This window comes from Saccopteryx bilineata, chromosome 2 (assembly GCF_036850765.1).
Source record: "Saccopteryx bilineata isolate mSacBil1 chromosome 2, mSacBil1_pri_phased_curated, whole genome shotgun sequence".
In the NCBI taxonomy this organism is placed as follows: domain Eukaryota; kingdom Metazoa; phylum Chordata; class Mammalia; order Chiroptera; family Emballonuridae; genus Saccopteryx; species Saccopteryx bilineata.
Genome location: NC_089491.1, coordinates 344017650 through 344037517, shown reverse-complemented (window position 1 = coordinate 344037517; position 19868 = coordinate 344017650). Strand labels below are relative to the sequence as shown.

At 46.9% G+C, this 19868-nt stretch overlaps 1 protein-coding gene across 3 annotated transcripts in view; it reads right to left on the bottom strand.

The window, feature by feature from the left end:
- The window catches only part of CLCN1 (chloride voltage-gated channel 1), a 29955-nt gene that overhangs the window by 2639 nt on the left and 7448 nt on the right, over positions 1–19868 (bottom strand). Inside the window, exons 8-22 of one of the 3 annotated variants that reach the window (XM_066262501.1) lie at positions 15443–15568; positions 15042–15126; positions 14721–14822; positions 14314–14398; positions 13899–14048; positions 8535–8604; positions 8249–8359; positions 6957–7170; positions 6583–6716; positions 4360–4604; positions 3954–4065; positions 3591–3670; positions 3375–3413; positions 697–801; positions 521–607 (exon numbers count right to left, since the gene is read on the bottom strand). In XM_066262501.1, coding sequence (XP_066118598.1) covers positions 521–607; positions 697–801; positions 3375–3413; positions 3591–3670; positions 3954–4065; positions 4360–4604; positions 6583–6716; positions 6957–7170; positions 8249–8359; positions 8535–8604; positions 13899–14048; positions 14314–14398; positions 14721–14822; positions 15042–15126; positions 15443–15568 — 1745 coding nt within the window. The remainder of the gene's footprint in view (positions 1–520; positions 608–696; positions 802–3374; positions 3414–3590; positions 3671–3953; positions 4066–4359; positions 4605–6582; positions 6717–6956; positions 7171–8248; positions 8360–8534; positions 8605–13898; positions 14049–14313; positions 14399–14720; positions 14823–15041; positions 15127–15442; positions 15569–19868) is intronic. The other 2 variants (XM_066262503.1, XM_066262502.1) reach the window with 2 other exon arrangements.

Here is a 19868-nt window from a genome sequence, read left to right as displayed (position 1 = left end):
CTGGGGAGCAGAGGGGGAGAGGGCATGGGATTGGGAAGAGGAAGAAGATGGGGCAATGTGAGAGGAAGGGACACAGGAGAAGGACAGATACCACAAAAGTTAAACAGAAAGAGAAAGCCAGGGAGTGGCCAGAAAGGTGGACCACCTGGAGAGGTCAAAAAAGACAGAAAAGGGGAAAGAGAGGGGCCAACTAGCAGACCATGGACCCAGGCCATCCTCTGACCCCTTCCTTGTGACCTTCAGGCCCCCTTCAGCCACACCCCATCTCTTCCCTTTTTCTGTTGCCCTCCCCATAGAACTCCCCTGCGAAACCATGACTCATGCCCTGAACCCCATTCCCAAACCCACTCTAAGGGCTGTGTCTAGGGTAGAGAGCTACAGCCCTTCTGGACTTGACAGTTCTCTCCCCCCCATCTCTGCATGAGAAAGAGATGGAAACAGGGAGGTTAAAACCACCCCTCCCCCACATCCTGTGCCCACCCATTCCTCTGGTTGCTCAAATAGGACACAGCAAGGTTACCTCCTCCAAGGCCAGCACACCCCGGAGCTTCCCCATGCTGGTCACATAGGCCAGGTGGAGGCCAAGGAGCGAGAACAGCGTGTGAATCTACAGGGAAAGAGTGGCAGGTCAGCACACAGCGGGCCCTGCGCCTCCCCTGCCCTCCCCGCAGCCCTGAGCAGCGGGCGGGGACTGGCCTTGTGCAGGGATGTCTGCTCCACCAGCTGGAAAGGGGACTGGTCAATACAGCAGCAGTCAAAGCAGACGGGCTGGCTCAGCTGCTCCTGCTCCCAGGCCTCAATCTGGGGGGCAGAGTAAGGAAGTCACCCTCTTACCACAGAGCCCCCTTCAACCTCAGGTACAAGGCTTGGACCACACGCAGCCCTCCTAGCCCTGATCCTGAAATATGCAAGGAACTAGCACAGACCTTGCAGATCACTAAGCCCCTCCCTTTTTCCCAGGGCACAGCCCCTCCCCTCTCCTGCCTCATCTGGCCCCAAATCAGCCGCCTCAGGCACTCAGGTTGCCCCCTACACCCCTCCACCCCCCCCCCCCATGCCCCAAACACTTGTTATTTCCAACCTATCTTGTCAGTCTTCCGCTGACTCCGGTCTCACCTCCTGCTCGGGTGAACCAGACTGCCCTCTGTTCTTCACACATGTCCTCTGGCTCCTGCGCCGGCTGGGCCGCGTGTCTTTTCCTGAGCTGCCCAGCTGCACCCATTCTGCACACTGGACACTCCCAACCAAGGTGCTTTGCCCCCTTTTCAATTCCTGCCACCCTCTGCGGATCTCTCCTTTTCAGAAGAGGCATGGACGGCGTGTTGGCATTTGTCTCACCTCTGCCCACTAGACAGGAACTCCGTGAGCGTGTGACGCGTTGATGGCTGCATGCTGTGGGGTTACTGGCACACTTTCCTTTCATGCAGTAGATCATGGCGAATATCTTTTGGACTGGAGGAGCTGTTCTGGGTCCAACAGTGCTAAACGGCTTTGAGCAAAGCCATCTTTTTTGTTGTTTGTTTTCCTTATGACGGAAGCATTAAAACAAGAAGGCCAGCTCTCCCCTTGACTTTAGACATGATGCCCAAATCCCCAAGCTTCTGAAGAGCCCAGTCTGGCTCTGGCTTTTATAAATAAATCTAAGATTTCACAAAACTCTCCTGTTCCCTGACTCAAGGTTCATGTGGGGTTTGACTGGCACAGGTCGGTGACCACTTAGCAAGTATGTCGTAGAGATGATTTATTTATGACGGGCAGCTCTCCTGCCAGCCCTGGTTTGGCTGATCCTGCCTTGCTGGACTTTCTATGATCATTTCTGGCCTTCCCTAGTTCCGTGTCTGCCTTCCCTGGAGGAACAGTGATAAGTGAATTACAGCAATAACCAAGCACTTCCTCCGTGCCAGACATTTTTCAAATGGCGCAGAGGTGGAGCTGGGCTTCTGACCTTGACTGCTGGCAATGTTCCAAGCACCCCCAGCTCTCGACTACGGGGAGGAGGATGTCTGCTTTTGAATCCGAACTTGAAAAAGCTCGGCCCCAGTTATCATCCGGAGCTCTAACTGTGTGTACTAACAGCGTAGCAGAATGAAGCCATCGCAGGGACCTCCGGCGATCTCTAACTGAATTCTTCTGATATTCCCGTAGGTATCATCTTGATATTGCCAAGGGTGTCACCTTGATCTAGACTGAAAGCCACGTTCAAAATAATCTCAGTTCTGACTCCTACTGGATCTTCTTCTTCCAAAATGTCACGGAGTCACGTGGGAGCTAGGAGCTACCTAAGGTTTTCCTTGGGGAATATATGAACAAAAAATGTAGATCTACTGTCTTTTTTATCCCTGGTGGCATTTTATTTTCAGTTGTCATTAAATAGCCTCAATGATCAACTTGGCAGCTTTCTCTCTTTGTTGTGTTAACAACAACAAAAAACATGATTGCTGGTTTTAGCGCCCTAGCAAGGCACTCCTTACTTGCAGATAAGACCCATCTAATTCTTGTTCACGGACAGAAGGAACAGTTTTTCTTTTTTTTCCTCTGTGATCATCTATTTGACTTTTTCATAAATCATTTGTCAGAAGTGTATTTGTTCTGGGAGGGGATGAGGACGGAAGAGGGGGCTTCCTTTCTCTCTTGTCAGTCCCCACCCCTTCCTCCAGCCCTGGAGTACTTTTTATTTGTAACACATCTTTATTCCGGACATCTGATAAGATGTTTACTGTAAAATAATATGCATTATGGTTTTGTCAGCCATGAAGCTCGTGTCTGCCTTCCCTTTTACTGCACAGAATGGCTGCTGATGGACTTTGTTGTGTCTGTCCAACCCTTAGGGTGTGTCCCCATCAGTCCTGTTTCCAGTCACGGCTCCACATTCTCTTACTGCTCACAGCCAAGTCCATTCAGCATGCAGCACTGTGACTGCTTGTCCTCCAACAGTGGCTTTTCCCAGCCTTGCCTCCTGGCATCTCGTAGTTAGTTGTCCACCGTCTCAGGGCCCTGATCAGTCGGCAGAGTAACTTTCACCAGGTGCTGTTCACTTCAGGTAACGCCCAGCTGTCCTGCACAGCCTCTGCCTGTCTAGACTGTCCCTAATGTCTAAAAGATCTGAGGCTCAACGTAGCACCACGGGCCCATCTACGCAAGGAGGCTCGAAACCTCCCTCTTCTGCAGTGACGATGGTCTCTCCGAGAGCACCATCAGATCTCCCTGGCTCTGTGCAACGTGCCACCTCTGTCTCCATAATCACACCTCCTCTGCAACCTCTAAAGTGCTTTCCCGCCTCGCTCACACCTTGTTCTCACAACACAAGAAAGACGACAGGGAAAGATGAGCATCAGCTGATGGAACAATCCACCCCAGGCTGCCGCTTCCCTTACCTCTTCAGGTGACATGGTATCCACTAAATCCGTTGAATCCTAGAGAAGAAAGACACAGGTCCAAGTTCTTTCCTAATAGAACCTGGGATCCCTAGGCCAGGGCCACAGATGTCTGCTCATCAGCCCACGATCTAAGGGTCATGGATTTCTCATTCTTCAAAGACAAGCTCCCTTTTCTCTGCTCCCACCAACCCTCCTCCCCCAAGCATCTCTCACCTGGCTTGTTTTCTTCTTTGTGGGGCGGGTTTTGCCCAAAAAGCAGCGCAGCAGCGACTGAAAGATGGAGCGTCTTCGCCCTGAGAGGAGTAGGGAACAGGTGGAAATGGACGCAAGGCAATTCCTACCCCTCCCGGGAAGAGCGAGCCAGGGGCTCCCACGTGATCTCCTGACACTTTGCTGCTGCCATAGACAGCCTCTCTCCTACCCTTCTAAGCCTCTCCTACCGTCCTACTCCTTGGGACGGCAATATGGAGACTCAATGACTAGGAACCCTTCCCTGCCATGCCACCCCAGCCCCCACCCCTCCTCATAGTAGCAGCCCTTAGGCTGAGTGCAGGTGCATGATGGGAGGATCTTCACCTGCAGGTTCCGGTGCTTCTGGCTGCTGCTTGGGGCCAGGCAGGGGCCCGTTGGGCTCTTCAGGGGGCAGTGGAACAGGAGGAAAGGGGTGAGGAGGAGGAAGAGGAGGCAGCTGTAAGGAACACAAATCCTAAGTCCTGGAGAAGAGGCTGCCTAGTGCCTTCCTACCTTCACCAGCCGGTATCCTGGGAATCCATCTAATTCTCGTCTTCCCCCCAGTTCAGAATTCCTATACACATTTCATTGGTACCGTCATCCACAACCTTATCTCCTTCAGTCCTTTAGACCCAGGGGCTCCGGTCTCTGACTATCTCAATGACTAGCATCTCCACTCCCTCTTCCTACTCTTCCTTTGTCCCAATCTTTCCTGCCCCCCACCCCACCCAGCCCTTCCCCGCCCGGTCACCTCCGGCTTCCCAGAGAGGTCCTCATCTTCATCCTCATCCACAAAGGCGAAGGACTCCGGGCGGCCCTGGGGCGAGGAGCCCTGGAGCCCCTCCCCGGGCTGCCTCGCCTTCCCATCAAAGGGCAGCTCCGACAGCTTCCTGGCCAGGTCCTGGGCTTCCCGCAGCCGCCGCTCCGGGCTCAGGTGGCGCTGCAGGAGGGCCTGCAGCTCTGACCGCTCCACGGAGCCCAGCAGGACCATTGAATCTGGGGGCGATCCAAGCTCAGCCTGAGGGCCGGCTCCTGGCCAGCCCCCAACTCTGTCCCGCTCAGCACAATGGAGACAGAGATAGAAAACCAGTGCCCCCCGCCCCGCTTCTCCTTCTTGGCTTTCATCCTCTCTTCTTAAAAACTCATTTCAAAAATCCTGCATGACTGACCTTGCTCAGTCCCTCTTATTACACCCATTTAGCACTTAGACCCAACTGATAGTGTACTGGTTGGTGTTAATTTGTACTTATTCTGATATAGCCTGTTTGCAAATAGGTGAACTTGCTACTTAAATAGGCTAATCAATCCTGTCACACACACACACACACACACACACACACACATACACACAAAACCACACCAAACAAACAAAAAACAACATTAAAAGCCATCCAGATAGGCCAAGATTTGAATATACTTTGAAAGAAGTCTACAAGGATAGCTGACGTTTAATTATTTCAAGAGTCTGGGTCCTTCTAAGATATAAACAAAAGGCCTACTTTTCCTGGGAAGGTCAAAATCCTGCTACTATAATTAACATTTTCAGTGAGTTTTAAGGCCCTAAAACTGTGGCAGTGTCATTGAGATAAATCCTACCGTCCAGTCTTGGCCATTAGCATGAAAACCCCACACCTCAGGGGCTGTACCCCTGCTCCAGCGAAGGGACCCTGCTGTCGAAGACACTTGGAAGGTATCTGGGATTTGGAAAAATACAGAAACGAAACTAACCTAACTTGAGCAATTTGGATACTCTGGCTATCTGAAATCAGAACTAACAATTTTTAAATGGTTCCAGATGGCCCGCCATGATTCTTCTCGATATCACTGATTCAAATGTGAGGCAAGTAGTTATTGACTATCTAGTAACTAGCTATAAGGTGGCAGTTTGATGGAGAGAGAAGTGATAGTCTCCACCCCTCAAGGAACACTCAATCTAGTGAGGAAGGTCGGACAGAGACTGATATAAGTCACAGCCAGAAACAGCACAGAGCAGGATTCAGTGCCCAGGAGGGCAGAAAGGGCGGGGAAGGAAATGAAATCACAGCTGCAAAAAACCATTCACTCCTTCACACGGAACACTTTCATCTGCTCCTCAAGTTGAACATGAAAGAACAGCTTTTATTTAGCCGAGTTGCAAGGAGAACCACATAAGGGGCTGGAACGTGGATTTCCCATTTGCGAATTGGACCACTTGTCACCCAAATACTCATCATGATGCTTCTGCTGTTATTTGCAGACATGCAAAGAACAGCAAAACATCTGGGTCACCCCATACACACGTTTCTAGCTGAGGTTGAACAAAGTGATGCTATACTTTTTTTTTTTCACCCCCACCTCTCAGATTGCAAACAAGTGTTCTTTTCGTGGTCCACTGACTGCCACGTTTTCCACATTTTTGTGTTTTGTGTTGGTTATTTTGCTGTTTTAAACTGCCCTTAAGTGTAAAGGCTGTGATGTAGCCTTATGGGGAAAATTGGTGAGTGAGATAAGCTTTTGTCCAGGCATGAGCTATTGTGCTGTTGGGTAAGTTTCAATGTTATTCAATCAACAACATATATTGAATAAGCGCCTTTAAAGAGAAACATGCACAAAAGAAGTTCATGCATTGATTAGTGAGTGGAAGGAAACACTGTGACCAGGGCTTGCAGGAACCTGACCCTGCACGTCCTCTAGGAGCAATGGCGTCGTGTAGCATCCCCTAACGCAGTGTTCATGGCGACTTTATAAAACATGACTAGAATGAAGAATGAGAATGGACTGTTGTTTCTCTGGTTGGTTTTTAACTGTCTCGTGCTTGTGTTGCGGCTGTATTTTACCTTTCTCAGGATGATCGTGCTCCGGGAGGAGCATAGGTGGGGTCTCCTGTAGCAGACTGGGTGCCCCTGCAGACAAGCCCACACCACAGTGCTCCTCCCCCCATGGAGCCCAAGTTCAATCAGTAAGTCCAGAGTTGGCTTTCTTCCTTCCCACTGACCTTTTGAATCGACCAGTGGTAAAGTCTTGACTGTGGTGGTCTGGAGCAAGCTTAGCAACTCCCCATAGGTGCAGGTGGCTGAAACAAACTTCACGTCGCGGACCATGATGTCTTCCACAAAGATTGTAAATTTGCTATGGAGGGTAGAAAGCATGGGGGGTTAGCTCCACCATATGCCTGTCCCTTTGCTGGCCCTTCCACCCATCCCATAAATTTTGCCATTTGGTCGTTCACGATACTTATTAAGTACGTGGGAATAGAAAAGTCAGTCAAAAGCAATGCTTGCAAACATTGACCCTAACTTCACTCTCAACCTCCGAACCCCTCACCGCCACCCCATCAAAGCTGAACTAATTCCAGCTGGTGCCCCTGACCTGAGCTGGTTCCAACCAAGGTCAGGCAAGTAGGGTAGCTTCTTGACCTGGATGATGCTGTCATAGAGGGAGGGCTGCAGGCTCTGAGCCACCATGTTGGCCAAGATAACAGCCACCATCATGGGTAGGATGTGAGCGATCTGACCCGTTAATTCAAAGCAAATCACAGCTGTGGAGACTGTGTGGGACACCGCACCGGTCAACGCTGCTGCTCCTAGGATGAGACAGAGGAATGTACTGGCGGATTAAAGCTGCAATTCTGGGCATGCAGGGCACATGGGATACGATGGGAGTGACAGAGTGGGTCGGTGCCAATACTCCCAAGATAGCCATTTGTCAAGAGCAGGCGCTAGAATGCTGAGCTGTTAGAAAATCATCATTTTGACCTTACCCATGACCTTGGACAAGTTACAAAATCCTTGCCCACATTTTCATTTATAAAATGAAGATAGTGATATCTTATCTATTCCTGGTGTTTGAAAGTTTGTATCATGTTTAACTGAGCATTTTAAAACGCAGTTATGGCATGCTACTTTGGACCTCAGGCTTTGAGCCAACAATTTATGGGAGAGTAAAATCATCATATGAACAATAAAGCTGGTTAGTGCTCCTCTAACTAGGGGAGGCAGGGCCTTGGATGGTATAGGATTTCAGTAAAGAGAGAGGGGAGGAAGGAGGCATAATAATTCTGGGATTTATATTGGTCGGTGTGTTAGACGTGGGTTTTGGATGGATGAGAAAATAGATTTGATTTAAAAAAATATCAGAGATTCATAGAATGTGAGGGCTGTAAGATATCTCAGAAGTCACTTCAGAAGAAACTAAGGCTCAGAAAGGCAGCTGACTTGTCCATGATCATCCAGGTGACAAGTGGCAGGGATGGGCCCAGAGTCCATGTTTCTTAGCTCTTAAGTCCTGTCAATACTGGCACACCTGCAAGGTGAAAGTAGACCAGCCAGTCACCTGCACTGTTGTTCCCATGACTCTTTAGAAGGAACAACAACAACAACAAAACCTTTACCAATCATTCAGACGCAATCCTAGGTGCTTCCATCCCTGATTATCTCATTTAATCCCTATAATCCCTTTTCTACATGAAGAAACGAAGTCTCATAGGCATTAAATAAATGTTAATGAGAATCAGAACCAAGGGCTGATTACTTGAATAGAAGTTGAATTAAACAGTATTAAATGAAAGCCCTATTGTAGAGCCTGGAACGAATATGTCATGGGAGAGTGTGGGCATTTGAGGGACTCCGTATTTGGTTTCAAGAGTGTGGAGTGTGTCTCACCAATTACTGCGTAGCCCCCAGGTAGGATCTTGTAGAGGATGTCATCAAATAAGATGCCATCAGGAAATATCATGGCCATGATCTCTCCTACCAGCCTTCCAAATGCAGCTCCTAGAGCCAAGACAAAAGGCAGGAAGGTGTTGAGAGATCTGTATTTTTAGGAGCCAATCCCTCCCTGGGTGCCAAGACCAAATATGAACTCCCAGCATTCTGGGCCTTTCCTGATTTTCCCAGTACCCTAGCTGGCAGCTATCAGTAGGGTCCCAGGCTCCCCAACAGAACTTACCTAGCACAAACACGGGCATGAAGCCTCCACAGGGGATGGGCATGGTGGTGGCCACGATGGACATCCAGAACTGGGGTAAAAAGAGGCATCAGGACACCCCCCTCAACTCCGCCCGACACACACATGTGCACACCGAGCCCCGTTCCCATTATCCTGCTCCTTCCTGCTTCAAGGGTGAGAAAAATGCGGAGATGGCTCATCCTTCTGGTAGTCACCATGTCTACCCCCCTTGCTCTAGAACCAGAAAGCATGGAGTCCTCGAGCTAGGAGATCACCAAAGACAACACTATAAGAAAGTCCCTCCGAATGGTTAACCCAAACCGTCCTACTTGGAGTGACTATATTTGCCCTTAGACAACCTAGAACAAGGAGTGGGGCCTCAGAGGTCCTCTGTCACTGCCCCCAAAGGGCCCTAGCCCACTGTAGCCTCTTGGCTTCAAAAGGTTACCTCAGCAGAAGAGCCTGAAACTCTGGAAGCTGAAAGATATCTTTTCCTGGTCAGATTGTGTTTCTGGAAAAAGACCTGCTGTTGAAAGTGGCAGACACCTTTAAGTCTTAGTGACTAACTGAGCTTTCATGTAGTTATTTACAAAGCCGTTTATATGGTGATCCTCACAGGGGAAACTGGGGTGACTGTCCCACCTGAGCTATTTCCTGTGACATCAAATCACTTTGAACAAAGGACCAAACAATCAGATCTGTACTCGCCATACCGGAAGGGCACCTTGAGAGAGCCAGGTGAGTCAGCCAGCCTAACAGAAAAGATCCCCAAGGCCAACTTCATCAGGTTGCATTCCAGCGGAGACTGGGATAAGTTTAGTAAAAGCAATATGTGCGTTTGGTGGCAAAGAATGCAAAAGACTTGAGAAATAGAGTGGGGAAGGAGTGGTGCTTGAAATTTTGAGACGTAGTATGTAAATGAAGCAACAGATTTACATATCCCTTCAAAATACTGTATTCTTTGCTCCATAAGATTCACCTTTTCCCCCCCAAAAGTGGAGGGATAATGCCCGTGCGTCTTATGGAGCAAAAAATACGGTATTTTATTAAATCTTTTATTTATTTATTTATTTATTTATTTTTCTGAAGCTGGAAATGGGGAGAGACAGTCAGACAGACTCCTGCATGAGCCCAACCGGGATCCACCCGGCACGCCCACCAGGGGCAATGCTCTGTCCACCAGGGGGCAATGCTCTGCCCCTCCGGGACATCACTCTGCCGCAACCAGAGCCACTCTAGCGCCTGGGGCAGAGGCCAAGGAGCCATCCCCAGCGCCCAGGCCATCTTTGCTCCTGGGCCTTATTAAATATTTTAATATACAATTTGGTTCAGATTATTATTTTTTATTTTCCTCCTTAAAACCCTAGGTGTGGCCCTGGCCGGTTGGCTCAGTGGTAGAGCATCGGCCTGGCGTGCGGAAGTCCCAGGTTCAATTCCCGGCCAGGGCACACAGGAGAAGCAACCATCTGCTTCTCCACCCCTCCCCCTCTCCTTCCTCTCTGTCTCTCTCTTCCCCTCCCGCAGCCGAGGCTCCATTGGAGCAAAAGATGGCCCGGGCGCTGGGGATGGCTCCTTGGCCTCTGCCCCAGGCGCTAGAGTGGCTCTGGTCGCGACAGAGCAACACCCTGGATGGGCAGAGCATCGCCCCCTGATGGGCGTGCCGGGTGGATCCTGGTCGGGCACATGCGGGAGTCTGTCTGACTGCCTCCCCGTTTTCAGCTTCAGAAAAATACGGAAAAAAAAAACAAGAAAAAAGCAAACAAACAAAAAAAAAAACCCCTAGGTGTGTCTTATGGTCAGGTGCATCTTATGGAGTGAAAAATACAGTGAGTAAGCCAATCTTGAAAAAAGGACCGCAGACTTACTTGGTGAAAGATGGTAGCAGCTACAGATGGGAACAAGTTGTCAGGATCGGAGTATTTACATTTAAGAAATGGCACCAATTGCATAGAAAACGAATGAGAAGTAAATGCCTTCACTTCCTGAACCTTAGAAAAAATTCCCTTGAGCCAGGGCTGACCTCAAGAAGTGACAAAGGCTCTGAGAAGGTTTCGTCCCAGGAACTCTGAGATGAGGCAAAATGCATACTTTTTTCATATCAGAATACAACTGTTCAAAACAGGTGAAAATTGTAGAGTTAAATGTATAAGTGAAGAGCCTGACCAGGCGGTGGCACAGTGGATGGAGCATCACACTGGGATGCGGAGGACCCAGGTTCGAGACCCTGAGGTCACCAGCTTGAGCGTGGGCTCATCTGGTTTGAGCAAGGCTCACCAGCTTGGGCTCAAGGTCACTGGTTTGAGCAAGGGGTTACTCGGTCTGCTGTAGCCCCACGGTCAAGGCACATATGAGAGAGCAATCAATAAACAACTAAAGTGCTGCAATGAAAAATTGATGTTTCTCATCTCTCTCCCTTCCTGTCTCTGTCTGTCCCTATCTGTCTCTCTCTCTCTGATTCTCTGTCTCTGTCATTAAAAAAAAATGTATAAGTGAAGAGAATACAGACTGGAAGACCTTGAGTGTACATTACGAGTGTTATTATCTCTGCTTCCTCTCACCATGGGCACAGTGCTCAGTAAATGCAGGTAGGATGTAGATAGAAAGGTAAGTAGTTCGGTAGGAAGGAAGGAAAGAAGGAAAGGAAGAAGAGAGCTTGATCAAACCGTATTCACACAAAACAGAAAAAAAACTTCTCTTTTGCTAAAACACCCAACAGTAATGTCCACAGCAAACTTGAGGTTAAACTACAGATGATCAGACACTCCTAGAGGCCACCTAGAACTGTCTGGAGGCAGTTCTAGGCACTTGAAGTTTAAGCTGCTTAGGTACTCTAACCTATACCAGTTTGAGACCCCTTGAACCATTCTGCATCGTATCTTTTGGATAAGCACACAAGGGATTTTTGCAAAGCCCATAGGGATTTGTAGGCTCAGATCAATCTGAAAGCTTCAGTAATACAGATAATAGGTGGCCGAGAGGTCCGATTTCAGAGGATGAACTTAGATTAGCCTGCAGGATATGTGTAAGAACAGTAACAGGATCAGAAGACACTGAAGTATCAACTCTTACCGCATGAGGAATGACATGTAAGATTAGCCAAAACTCGGAGCTATTAGCACATGAAAGGTAAAACCCAGAAACAATGCAAGTGATGTAGAACACAAATAACTCCCAAGATTTTAAATTCTAGAGAACTGGGAAACCAGAGAGCTGTGATCACAGATGGCCCCTTATTTAGACCTTTCACAAGAAGGAGCAAAGTGAAGATCTGGCCGAAAAGAATCCTACAGAGACGGAAGACTCAGGCTGTGCTGAGAACTCCATGATGCTCAGTATTAATGTTAGACTTATGAAAGCGAAACCGAGAAGTTGTCATTTTATGCACACTCACTGTAAAAGCCCTGATTTACGACATAATGATACTAGCCATGCCTTAAGATTGAGGAAAAAGGAAGTTCCCTTTGTCAACATTATAAAAGATCTGAACTGAGAATCTTATCAGCCTGCACTGGCACTGCCAGAAGACCACATCAATTTTTACTCAGACTGTGGAAAAACAGCTCTTAGTCATCTTTACATTTTGATTTGACTATGTAGCCGACTGCCCACACTCTGGAAAAAATTAGGGTATGCTTAAGTGTGTCCAATGACCAGGAATTGAACCCGGATGTCCATATGCCAGGCCAATGCTCTACCACTGAGCAAACCGACCAGGGCCAGAAAATTTTTAAAGAATGGTTTTTCCAACCATAAGCATAAGATTTGCCAAAGATCAGCAATCAGGTATTATATACTTGGCACATAGAAGGTATATACATAATAACATTTATTGAGTAAATGAATAAATGAATCACTCCAGCTATTATAATATAAATATTACTTAGTGACTCTTCCTGGGAAAATACAGATTCATAAAAGGCATCATGAATAAGTTAATAGCAAGATATTCAAAAGCATGAAAGTTCAGTGTGGACAGATTTTTAAATGAGAGCACTGCTATACAGAAGAAAATGTTGGATTATTCAGGCAAAACATACTATTTGTAATAAGGCGATCATAAAAAAAGAAAAAATATGCAATTGGGAATAGTAATAGATGTCATAACCAAGGATAGAAATAAAAATATCTTTGTATAGGCAGTAACTGAAAAGTCTATAAATATATGATTCTTGACTGGTATACATGAAAAAAATATTATGTAAAAAAGAGATCAGCTTTGCCCTAGCTGGGTAGCTCAGTTGCTCAGAGTGTCTTCCTGATACATCAAGGTTGAGGGTTCGATCCCTGGTCAGGACACATACAGGAATCAACCAATGAATGCATAAATAAGTGGAACAACAAATCAATGTTTCTCTTTCTCTTTCCTTCCTCTCTTTCTAAAATCAATGGAAAAAATTTTTAAATAGATCAGTTTTTGTTTCCTCATTGGCATTAGAAAAAAAGTGGTTTGAGAATGGCAAAACCTTCACAGCCTCATTACCTAACAGAGAATAATAACATTTATAAAAATTGTGTGTCGTCACTAATAAAATTGATTTAAATATTTTATCTCATTTGCAATTTTAGAAAAGAGATTACCCACTAGATGGGGAGAATGGATGTGCAATCAACTAAAAATGGGTCATCAGATACAGGAAGAATGGAGTGCCTAATTATCTAGTGAGTGGGGGGATTTGGTTAATTTATTGGAGGTTTTTACACAGTTATCTATTTTGCTGAACTTTATCTTGTCCTTGTTTATTTGGCTGCTTTGATGTCTTCATAATTTAGTAAGCAGAACCTTGGGAAACATCACTGAGTTGATGTGAATGGAATAATTAACCTAGGCCAGGGGTAGTCAATCTTTTTATACCTACCGCCCACTTTTGTATCTCAGTTAGTAGTAAAATTTTCTAACCGCCCACCGGTTTCACAGTAATGGTGATTTATAAAGTAGGGATGTAACTTTACTTTATAAAATTTATAAAGCAGAGTTACAGCAAGTTAAAGCATATGATAATAATTACTTACCAAGTACTTTATGTCGGATTTTCGCTAAGTGTAGCAGAATAAATCTTTCTAAAACAACTTACTATAGTTAAGTCTATCTTTTTATTTATACTTTGGTTGCTTTGCTACCACCCACCATGAAACCTGGAACACCCACTAGTGGGCGGTAGGGACCAGGTTGACTACCACTAATCTAGACATTGGTTTACTTACATACACGAGCAACTTATGCTAAAACTTTCAAACTATTTCTTTTTCAGACAGACACACACCAGACCAGATGAAATTCCACCCTTTCTTACCCTATGCCAACCCTGGGTTCCTAGGTTGAAAACGAACAGAGGCTTAGGGAGTCAGGAGTGTCGGGAGAGGTACCTTCATGATAAAGAAGAGGAGAATGATGAGGACAACGTTGACCTGTGGGTGAATCCACACAGCTGACCGGCCCAGACTTTCGGGGTCACCTGCATGTTTTACCCACGTATTGTTGTCAAAGAGGGTACTGATGGCTTCACGAGGCATCAACTGCGAGAAGAGGAAGCAAAAGGGGATAGTTCTCCAGGGATGCTCGGTACTTCCTCTTTTTAAGGAACTGACTCCCAGTCTCACTTTTCAAGGGTCCCTTCTGCTCTATTCTCAGGAACAGATTCTATTCTTGGCCAAAAGTATACATGCTCAGAAGCCGAGGCACATCTGCGCTACTTCTCTTTTTCCTCGTGGCCCAGTCCTGGCTTAGTCCCCATCACATGACCATGACCTGACCGCACCCTCAGACTCCCTAGTAGCTGACCTCTCCAGCCATGAATTGACCAATTCCTGGTGGAAAGGTGAACGAGGCGATGACCAAGGTGACGATTGCAGGATACAGCAGGCGGCTGAAAAAGAGACAGAATGAATGGTCCCTGAATTTAGCCACCACCTCACAGTGGACGGCACCCTGCACCCTGGCTCGCTTAGGTCTCCTGTGGCCCATGGTAGCCTCGGTTCTTTTAGTACAGAGCATTCCCTCTCCACCACAATGCCATCGTTAAAGGGGAAACCACACCACTTCCCCCTACATATAAAATTGGGGCTTCTGTATTTTATATCACAAGCCACCGAAAAGCATTTCGTGCCTTCCACAAAGATGAAAAAAAAAGGAACTCCTGGAGGAACCAGAAAATAAGTGGGGAGGGCCAAGGAAGGGCAGTGACTCACTGCTTAGCAAGAAACTGGCTGAGGGCCTTGTTCTTTCGGACACCGAGCATGACTTGGCGATGCAGATACACAAACACGGCTCCCAGTAACCCACAGCAAATCCTGAGGGTGTAAAGTTCACAGAAATGAAGCCCTTGTCCCTCCGACCGAGCCATGGGAGAAACAAATACCAGGCATCTGTCTTCCTTTTCTATCCACCCCCCCGGGCAGTTTACACTTCATCCATGCGCACCCCAACTTCTCCCCAGCTTGGGTGCTTTCCAATCCAAAGCCACACCCATTCTCAGCTCACCACTCCCCGAGCAGGTGACCCCAACTGACCCGATGACGGCAAAGCCTGGGAGTTCTTGCAGGTCGAAGGGGAAATCCATTCGGAAATTGGTTCTGAAGAGAGCAGTGATGGTGTCTATAGGAGGGAAAGGCCATGGATCATGGTGGGCACGTCACAGAAACCCACCGAGAGCAAACCAGAGGTCATCAGCTTTCAGGATCAACTCCTTTCTTCCTCCAAGCCCAATGTCTCTTCTATTTAATTTCTTTTTTATAGGCACAACCAGCACTCCCATACTCCATGACCTATTGCCTTCTTATATCCTTGGGTCTTGGTCCCACTTCCCAAATAAAGCTATCTATTCCTTTTCTGCACTGCCCCATGGAGCTTCCCTGCACACCCCATTACGAGCCTCCCTATTCACGCACCTCCACCCCAGGGCCCCCGTTACCAGCGTCCTTGTTCCACACGGCCAACACACGGAAAACAAAGGCACTGAAAGTGGCCGCAAAGAACCCTCGCCAGTAGTTGCGCACGGCAAAGTAGGTAGAGGTGACCTCGATGCTGAACAGCACTCCTACAAGGGCGTGAATATGGAGTCAGGTGCAGACCGACGTGAAAGGCTCTCTCCCACACTCCCACCCCGTGGGCCTCTTGGAGTCCATGCTGAATCTATACATTCTTGGGGTCCATGCTCCAAACCATATACCTAATCATGGTCACAGTGTTTTGTGGGTCACGGATGTGATTCAACAAGCTATGGATAGGATGAAAAATGGGGGGCCCTCAAAACATGAGGATCTGGTAGTCATGCTCTCTCCATCCCTAAGAAAGTAGGGTTGGGTGAGATCCACAATGTTGGATATCCACGTGAATGGAAGGGTCACTGAATATTTTCTGCAGAAAAATTATGAGAGAGAAATATCATCCAGAGCAGTTAGGAACACTAACAAGAGTGTAGAAAGCAAGACTTAAGAGATGCAAAGAAAATAATCTCTAAACATATTAAGATGCAAAATCAAACTCCATGACAAAACTTAGATAAGCCTCCTCTTTATCCAAAACAAGGAAAGAAAACCAGGAAAATATAGTCCATAAATAGATGAATGCAGAAGAGGCCTAGCCCCAAGAAAGATCATGAAATAGGTAAGGCTGGTCTCCTCTCTCTCCGCTAACTTACAAATAGTCCCTATATACCTGCTTCCCTCTTCAGGTGGCATCTCACATTCTAGCCACCTTCTTCTCCCTGTTCTACATTCAAAGTCCCATCTCTTGAATCCCTCAGGACCCCCATACCTAATACAGTGCCTGGTGTATAATCAGGGCTCAATGACTGTTGTATGTATGAAAAGAAAAGGATGGGGGGGAGAAGGGGAAGAAAAGACAAGGAGAGGAGGGGAGGGAAGGGGAAGAGAGAAGTAAGGAAGAAAGAGAACAGAAGAGAACAGAATGGGTGGAATTTCAGAAAACTCAGTGAGGGAATGGGGAATCTGGGGCAGACAGAGCTTTGCCAACCACCTTCCTGCCCTGCTCCTCAAATCACACCCTAAAAGGAGGATTCGACACAGCACAGAATCAGGTGGAGCAAGTCCCTCTTGTTTACCAGAAAAAGAACCAAAATTGGCTTTGATTTGTCTGGGTATAATTTTATGCATATTTTACAACCTTTTTTTTTTTTTTTTTAAATCCTCAGCAAGATTTTCTTTCCCACGATGTGGTTCTGGGATGCTTCCTCTAACAGTCTGTCACTGTATACTCCAGAATGAGAACTAATTTTAATATCAGCCTGAGCCAAACAGAAAATGTGCTACCGAAAGGAAACAAGGCAGGGAAAACACCAACCGCCCCTGGAAATGCTCTGAATGCGTAAGTTCCGTAATACCGCACTCCTCTTCCACCCCGTGGTCTTCCCAGCTGATCCTCCCGGATGGTCCTCCCGCTTCTCCTGTGCCTCTGCCCCAACCCAGGGCCTTGTCCTTGGTCTCTTATTCTTGCTACTCACAGATATGCATCGACTCTCAAGTTCATACCCATAGATTCAACAACCACCAATGGGCTACTTGGTTACCAGAGCTACGTTTTCAGCCCAGTTCCTGAACTTGACTTATCAACCCAACGGCCTATTTGATATCACTTGGATACGCCACAGAAACTTCACATTCCACACGTGCAAAGTGAACATTATCAACTCCCCAGACCTGTTTCACTTCCTATATTCCCTATCGTAGTGACTACCAGCCAAGTGTCCTCGTTATAAACGTGAGGGTTAGCCTACATTCCTCCTCCTATCTGATGCTTCATGTCCTCACATGAAATCAATCACTAGGTTGTATCAATTTTACTTTCTATCGCCTATCTACATCATCCTCTTCTCTGTCTCTTCTGCCTCAGCCCGGGTCAGTCTCTCGTCACCTAGCATTATGACAATGACAGTAGTCTTCTTGTTCATCTTGGGTTAAACCTGTTGACCCAAAGGCCAGTTCTGTCCTGCACACATATGTCAGAGGGCTTGGGTCACCATGCAAAGGTGCCCATGTCACTTCCTTGTTCAAAATTCTTTCACAGCTCCCTTTTGCTCATGACAGCATTTCCCAAAGTCAAGTCCGTGAGATGCTGTGAGTCCTTTGAGAAGGTCCTTGCAAAAGGGATTCTGTGAGGTTGCCAGACAGGAGTGGGGGTGGGATGACTAGGTGAAAAAGGGGAGGGGTTAAAAAGTACAAATTGGCAGTTACAGAATAGTCATGGGGATGTAAAGCACAGCACAGGGTATATAGTCAACAGTACTGTAATGACTACGTATGGTGTCAGGCGGGAACTAGAGTTATGGCGGCATCACTTCATAAGCTATATAAATGTCTGACCACTGTGCTGTGATCCAGAAACCAACATAATATTGAACTTCAACTGTAATTGAAAAATTAAAAAGTTAAAAAAAGAAAAGTACAATAGATTTTTAAATTCTTTTTTTTTTTTTTTTTGCATTTTTCTGAAGCTGGAAACAGGGAGAGACAGTCAGACAGACTCCCGCATGCGCCCGACCAGGATCCACCCGGCACGCCCACCAGGGGCAAAGCTCTGCCCACCAGGGGGCGATGCTCTGCCCATCCTGGGCGTCGCCATATTGCGACCAGAGCCACTCTAGCGCCTGAGGCAGAGGCCACAGAGCCATCCCCAGCGCCCGGGCCATCTTTGCTCCAATGGAGCCTTGGCTGCAGGAGGGGAAGAGAGAGACAGAGAGGAAGGCGCGGCGGAGGGGTGGAGAAGCAAATGGGCGCTTCTCCTGTGTGCCCTGGCCGGGAATCGAACCCGGGTCCTCCGCACGCTAGGCCAACGACAATAGATTTTTAAAAGGGCTTTCTGTGGGGAATGCTGAATTTGGGCCACTTTTTGGATATTCACAATGCATGTCAGCATATCAAACATTCTGGTAACTTTTCCAGTTTCAAAAACACAGCCTTTTCCAACTTATTTGACCTCAGAACTCTTTCCACAGGTCACATCTATTAATAGCTCAAACTGTGTTCCATAAAAACACATGTGAAGCAAAATCTAGCCTAGAGAACAAATACAATCTACTTTCCGATGAGGACCTTCATGAGGTAGCCCCCATCTACCTGCCCAGACTCACTTCCGGTTACCCCTCCCACATGTACCGTCTAGCAACACTCAGTGGCTGTAATTATAGCCCCCAGATCTTGGCTTTGCAAGGCTGTCCCTTCTGTCCACAGTACCCTGCCCTTACTGTCTTCCTAAGTGCCAGATCAAACACTATCTCTTTTGTAAAGCTCCATTGCCAACCCCCAGCCCCCAACCTAGGCAGCTTAGCAGAAGGTTCCCACTCTGTTGCCCAGGCTGCCAGGGAGACTCTTCTGTGAGTGATGGTCTACTAGCCCACCTGTCTACACTTTCCAGGTGAGCTCCTGGGGAGCACGGGCTCTAGCACAGTGCCCAGGGGACAGTGCAGAGCACATGTAACGGAAGCAAAAAGAGGCTTGTCCTTCTGGTAGAACGTCTTAGTCTATGTCTTTCATCGGCGTAAGGCATTAAGAGTAGCCTACATAGCGAATCCATTTTCTTAATGCTTTTTCTTTCAGGTTTAGTCTATGTTCAGAAAATGAAACCAGTCTAGTAATGTTCTCTTCGAATCCATTTGATATCTGCCACCTAATATATATACAAACATTCTGAAACGGGTATCATAATTTTTTAATACTTAACATTTTTTTGTGTGTGTGACAAGAGCCATATTTTGTTCATTTGTTTTTGTGGGGTTTAGAGTCACTTTTATATGTCACTTTTCAATGGTCTTCCCCATACTCTATGCAGGACCAAGAAAAATCTCCCTCATTCATTCCAGAAAATCCAATTTTATGCAGAAAGGTCAGATTCTCTTCACTTTAAAAGAATCTAATTTAAAAAAAAAAAACAAAAAACGTTTACCAAAAAACGTCTAAAAATGTTCTTTAGGCCTTCTGGATTGGTGAGGTGAAAGAATAAATAAAGGTGAAAGTGAGTATAAATGTTAAGTGTGAAATTCAGTGCGTGCAGAAATTCCAACACACTACCCGGCATCAATGGGGACTGGTGATACTAATGACAAGAGCTGACAACAGAAGGGTAAGCAGGTGCCAGCGGAGGTGTTTGCTGCCCTCATCTACTTACGTGACACACACTGGCACAGTGACAGGACAAGTGAACATGATATGTTTTCATTGACTCTGAATGCCTATCCACGCATCATTCCTGAACTAAGCCATTTTAACAACCGGAAGACTTCTCTACAAAAGGACTGATCACATTTTCATAATTGAAAAGATACCTCTCACAGCTGGTGTATTTAAGAAGCATATGCTTTGGTGACAGGAGGAGACTTGACT